The sequence below is a fragment of the Sinohyriopsis cumingii genome, chromosome 3 (genome assembly GCF_028554795.1).
Source record: "Sinohyriopsis cumingii isolate HCF-2022 chromosome 3, ASM2855479v2, whole genome shotgun sequence".
In the NCBI taxonomy this organism is placed as follows: domain Eukaryota; kingdom Metazoa; phylum Mollusca; class Bivalvia; order Unionida; family Unionidae; genus Sinohyriopsis; species Sinohyriopsis cumingii.
In genome coordinates, this window is record NC_142963.1 from 85,521,454 (window position 1) to 85,527,453 (window position 6,000).

Genomic DNA, 6,000 nt, shown 5'->3' on the forward strand with positions numbered 1-6,000 from the left:
CGAATATATCTTGTATACAAGCAGCATTCAGAATTTTTTTCTGAGCACCGCCCACTTCTTTACAAAAGAAAATCTTTTCCAAATGTTGAGTGTATACTTATCTTGGCCAAAGATACTTCAACAAGCAAGGTGAATGATGTTTAAAATGTATAGTTGCTATAACTTACAACTTTATCCACCTTACATTTTATCTTTTTCACCCATCTTGACCTATTTGTTATAACATTTTTAAAATCAAAATCCCTAATAGGTGGAATAATTTCATTTAAAATATTTATGAAATATCTAAGTGAAATACAACAATTGCTGACATGAGTTTTCTCTAATACTTCATAATCTTGATGTAAAAAGTTGGCTTGTTACAGAAATTCTATAGTACCTTAGCAATTTCTCATTTACATCATTTTTTCTTCTCCAAAATGGAAACAGATTTCAATCAAACACAAACTGAAACTCACTTCTCAAAATGGACCAGATTTGCTTGAGATGGCCACGAGTTCTGGAAACTTGCATTTGTCCAAACTGATGTGTTGTTGTTCAGAAGACTATTGAAGTATGAATGAACCTGTAAGAAAATGATAAAATCATAAAACATTCTATTTTCATACAGCTTAATAGTCCAAATTTACAATAATAACAACATATGATAAATTATCACAAACAAATAACATCCATGTCTCAAGTATTATTTACTATAAAAAACATAGCACATTAAACATTTATTTTTGACCAAACAATTGTTATGCCAGCATTTTAATTTGCTTCTTTGACAAGACTGACTACTTTTAGTAAATGTTAAATAGATCCAGGAAAGTAGGTCATAAACCCTGACTTTGTACCCAACAAATCTGTATTGTAAAATTTGCTCATTTCTAACTCAAGTTATAGTAAGAGTTATTCAGGTCATGTATGTGCATTCAGTCTTGAACGCTCTGCACTTTTCTTCATCAAGAAACATGTAGATGAAAATTATTGATCGCTATGGTGGCTAGGTACTAAACTGGGTCCAAAAAAAAGAGTATGTCAGATCTAAATATCACAATATAGGGTTGCACAAATATGTTTATCAACACGCATTTTTTCACTGTGACATTCAATCTGGATAATAATGGATCACACCCAAAAATTTCCATGTACTTTAACATTGATTTTGCCATATGTACTTCTTGAGGCATTTAAATAACGACATTCCAAAGGAATATGGATGTATGAGGATCCAAATAAAGTGAATAATTGCCTTTCAAAGTATGAAGAATCAAATTATAAGAAATGAAACCAAAATAGTCAGTGTTGAATGCTTGCATTACTTTTACTGTAGTGTACATCTATTTAGGTTTCAATGCTCACAGTTTGTAAGCAATACTGAATAAACACAAGATATTTTACAGTAAACTTATTTTTGTGTGCAACATTCTTTTATTAACCCAATATTCAACCACATAATGGGAACACTACACATTTTGCTATGTGATGATTCCCACTCCCTGCCACAACCTTGCTCAAATTTAAGTTCTAAAATTAATCCTGATCTTTAATAATTTTGGAAAACCAGTCTTTGGCATTTCTTCACAAAAACTGCATTACGTGAACATAGAAACTGATGTACATAGTCAAGAAACTGAACATAGAAACTGATGTACATAGTCAAGATAAATTCAATCTCTTCTTCTAGGCTAGGCTATAATATCAACCATTTTGCAAATCTAACTGATGTACTCACCAACTTCATGCTGAGCAAATCTTGCATATGAAGCCCTTTCATAATGTAGACTAGAATTTCCTCTGGTAGGTTCCATATTGTAAATGTTGTCTCCTGCTGTGGACGTGGCCTCAGATGTTTGTGGACAGGAATAAATGTGTTGCGCTGATGCTGGAAACTGCTCAGAGCTTTCAGGACTAAAAACAAGGATACGGCAATGAGTCCTGCTTTAATATGAGTACTTTTCTATAGAAATCTTTAATACTACTCTGCCATTTCCAAAAAAACAGGTGATGGCTTTGAAAAAGGATTGTTACTTATTATCAAGTGGACTATTTAATCTTGATTAAGCATACTTTTTATTCCAGTCAAAAACAGGAATACCATCATTATTGTGCACTTTTAGAAAGTAAAAAAAAAACTCTTTAATAATGATAGTTGATTAGGCATGTTCACAATAACGTGATCTGGTTACTCAGTTAAATTTGTTACAATGTAGTTTCTATTATTCTCTTTTAAAGTGATATGGCCAAAATAACTCAGAAATTTTTCTACTTGAAAATTTTAGTATTGATTAAATCCAATGTTAAGTGCAAATATGAAGACCACTCTGGTGGCCTATTGGATAGAACATAAATCCTAGATGCAGGAGGTCACAGGTTCAAACACTGAGTGTTAGGATTGGCTGGCCTGGTGTCAATGTGACTGGGTGGGACATTATGCTACATGTCTGCAGCATGATGCCCCAGTGCTAGACATCAATATATAAACTGCCACACTGCAGACATCACAGCGATATGACTGAGAAATTAAAGCTATTTTAAAAATCCAAATCACACAAATAAGAATACTGGGAATAGAGACCATAATTCAAATAATAAAACACACACACACAATATATATATATATATATATATATATATATATATATATATATATATATATATATATATATATATATATATTGCATTTCTTTTCTTCCACACAAAAAAGGCGAACAACTGCTAACAATTGCTGAAGGCTGATTTAACTTATAGAGGGTAAATATTGTTTTGTATTTTGTATTAATTCTTCACCGTCTTTTCATCAATATGGAAACAAATATCAATATAGTGATTCATTAGAAATGGAACAGTACCCAAAAAGATGGGATGGCAAAATAATAAATAAAAAATAAAAATAAAACAGGATGGACACAAATCAAAAGCTAGAAAACACCCAGTTGGAGGCAAGGAAATGTGCATATGCCTTGCTGGAACTGTAATAGACTGTTTTCAAGTTCTTTAAAGTAAACAGCTATTTAAGAATGCATGTGGTAGCTATGGGAGAAATTTGGGTATTTTCTTTAACAGCATCTGACATATTGTAATCAACATTGACACTTTAACCCATAGTACCTAAATTTAGTAAACTGGAGAGATTAGTGGTGGAGTAACATTAACATGTGGTTTTCTGCATTCATTAAACTTTTTTTCATTTACAGTGAAAGCACACAACACCCCATCTGGAAAAAAAAAACAACAAGAAAACAATGTCTATTAATTAAAATGCACCAAATTATTTTCAAGCTATAAATTTGTTCAAAGATAACTACCAGAAAAACTGACGTCAACACAAAGCTTTTAATTTGACTGATGGATGGACTTTGGACAAGTATAATGGGGTGGAAATACAAACAAAATCAATAAAAAAGAAAACAATTTGCACACATCAAGCACAGTTGCATATATGATTGTTTTCATTTAAAGTTTTACCATTTGAGCACTTAGCATATTTTTATAATAAATTTCAAAATTCACCCATATTTTCTATGAAGCAAGAAAAGGGTGGCAGGTTATGAAGTCATCAAATAAGAATGGCCTAATATCTAATAATATTGAGACTGCAAGCTACCATATTCAATTTTCAAATCAGTAATGTTAAACCTAATTTTGTACCATCATTATCTAATTTCTCATTATCTAGCATTTACACTCTTAATAAAAGTTATCTAATCATCACATCAGCAGAAATAAAAGTCTTCCTAAATTATTTTTATATGTTCATATCACTATAAATAAACACACCCGTGATGTATGACCTGATAATTTTTAACGTATTAAAAAAAAAGTAGAGTTCCTGAAAAAAATATTAAAACTAGCAGTTATGTCAGTTTATGAGAAAATATTATAATTTACACTTACTTGTTGTTATAAGTACCATTTCAGCGGAATGCTGATGCACCAAGTCTACCTGCTTCAGAATACGAGCTTTAGCATAAATATAGATCTATCTGCATTTCAACATTGATATTTGGGTACATGACCCGACAGAAGCCGGTAGCAACGCACCGTTGTTACTAATTTTAGAGTGATATTGGGAATACCCTACTTTTGATTGGTCCAAATCAGATCAAGTTTATTCTTGTCCAAATATAGGCCAATCAAAATGCATGATTTGCCGACGTGCCCAAACGGAATCACCTATAACCGCTAACATGTATGAACACGATGAGATAACGGTATAACATATACCACACCCAAAGTTAGGCGTCTACCCACTATTCCCTATATCGTTTCGCTTTTCTTCTGTTCTATTTTTTTAGCTAGACAAAAGTCCAAAGCAATGTAATGTTTTGTACTGGTACCGTGTCGTTTAAGACAATGTTGGCTGCCGATGACATTGTGAACAGAAATAAAGTTTAGAAAATTTAGGAATTATACAAATAACATGTATCCAATGTCAAGTTAGGTCTCAAACGATATTATATCAGTTATTATCTAGTGGAAAACGCACAAAGAAATACTAAATATTATCAATAATACATTTATTAAGTTGTTCAAGATGGTTGGCGCTACATCTGTATGAACGATCATTCTCATTGAATATTTTAAAACAGTGTTATACAGATTGTATTCAACAATAATGCTTCAATTTATTTCCTTGATCTCATATTGATACTGAGTAATAAATTCGTAAAATCAAGGATACTGTGAAATGACAGCTCAAATTTTGTGTTAGAAGGTCATTCAAGACATACACTGTATTTTTCAACAAAACATAAAATTGAAATTTTGGTATGTGTTGGCGATATACAATGTGCACAACACTTATGAAGAAGAAGAAGAAAAAAAAACTTTGTAAATAGACCAATATAAAAGTGATGAAATAAATTAACAGGGGCTCGGGGTGGTGGTAAGATTCAAATAATTGGCGCAACAAAATAGGCGGGCAAACAGCAGACTTTTTAAACTCGGAAACTTTAACATTTCTCTACGTTACATTACTCCGTACTTTTGTATAAAATGTATTTCAGATCAAACAAGTTGTAATTGTGACCATCTGGGAACTGCATTAATTGACTGCTGATAAAGATCTTGCTTACATTTTTACAATGTCGTTGTCTCACCCATCGGAGCCTCGCGAGTCAGTCCGCCAAGTCGATTTATGCATTTAGAGCAAAATTTGCTATTTTTACATAATACTAATTGTATTTTGAAAATAAAATATTAAATATCTTACCTTTCATATTTCTATCTTGCATTAATTATGATAAAGGAGACCATACATAGCACATGCCTTTACAGGAAGCTTGACTGAAGAAACGAAAGTGTTAGTATTGAACGAGACGATGTTATGAACTCGATGCTGATTGGTTCATTAGAATGGTCGTTTACAAACGAGGGGAAAACGCCTTCCCACAATTCACAGTTGTGTTTTTCAAACTTTAAAATTCCCAGCTTTTTCATTGGTTAATAATTTGATAATAAACGATGACGAAAAAGGTGAAGAAAATTTATTTTATCAAATTAAATGATAATGATGATGATGATATAAATAGATATGTTTGTGAAGCTGCAGACACCCAGACGAGAAAGTCTAAATATTGGTATGATTACATGGAAATATAGTTAGGGCATCTACACATGTATGCAAACACGCATTCCTAAAATGGTTTACTGATAGTGCTAACAAACTTTTTATCAGAAAAGTATGTCTAACTAGTGTTTAAATAAAAAAGTGTCCAATTACTCAAATTTATGAAAATCTATTCAGCTCATTTTCATATTATTTCAAATTAGCTTCAAAAATGTAATATGTCTAAAAATATTATGTAATAGTTGAAATATAAGTTAAAAAGTGGTTTATAAATTTGCACTTGTAAAACAGTAATCCATATCTAGTAAAATTGTGCCCTTACAATTTCAGTTATGTATAGGTTTTTTTTAATTATTTTTATTTATTTATTATTTATTTATTAGGTTTTTTTGGGGGGGGGGTAATAGTGCTCACAAGGTTTTAGTTACAATAAAAAGGACTAA

At 31.4% G+C, this 6,000-nt stretch overlaps 1 protein-coding gene across 2 annotated transcripts in view; it reads right to left on the reverse strand.

The window, feature by feature from the left end:
- The window catches only part of LOC149803233 (cyclin-F-like), a 28,723-nt gene extending 23,420 nt beyond the window's left edge, over nt 1-5,303 (reverse strand). The window contains exons 1-3 of one of the 2 annotated variants that reach the window (XM_089952872.1): nt 5,201-5,303; nt 1,721-1,896; nt 459-565 (exon numbers count right to left, since the gene is read on the reverse strand). In XM_089952872.1, the coding sequence (XP_089808998.1) occupies nt 459-565; nt 1,721-1,896; nt 5,201-5,222 (305 nt within the window). In that variant the 5' untranslated portion in view covers nt 5,223-5,303. Of the gene's footprint in view, nt 1-458; nt 566-1,720; nt 1,897-3,882; nt 4,010-5,200 lie in introns of those variants that run through there. The other variant, XM_089952873.1, reaches the window with a different exon arrangement.
- Between the last annotated feature and the right edge of the window lie 697 nt (nt 5,304-6,000).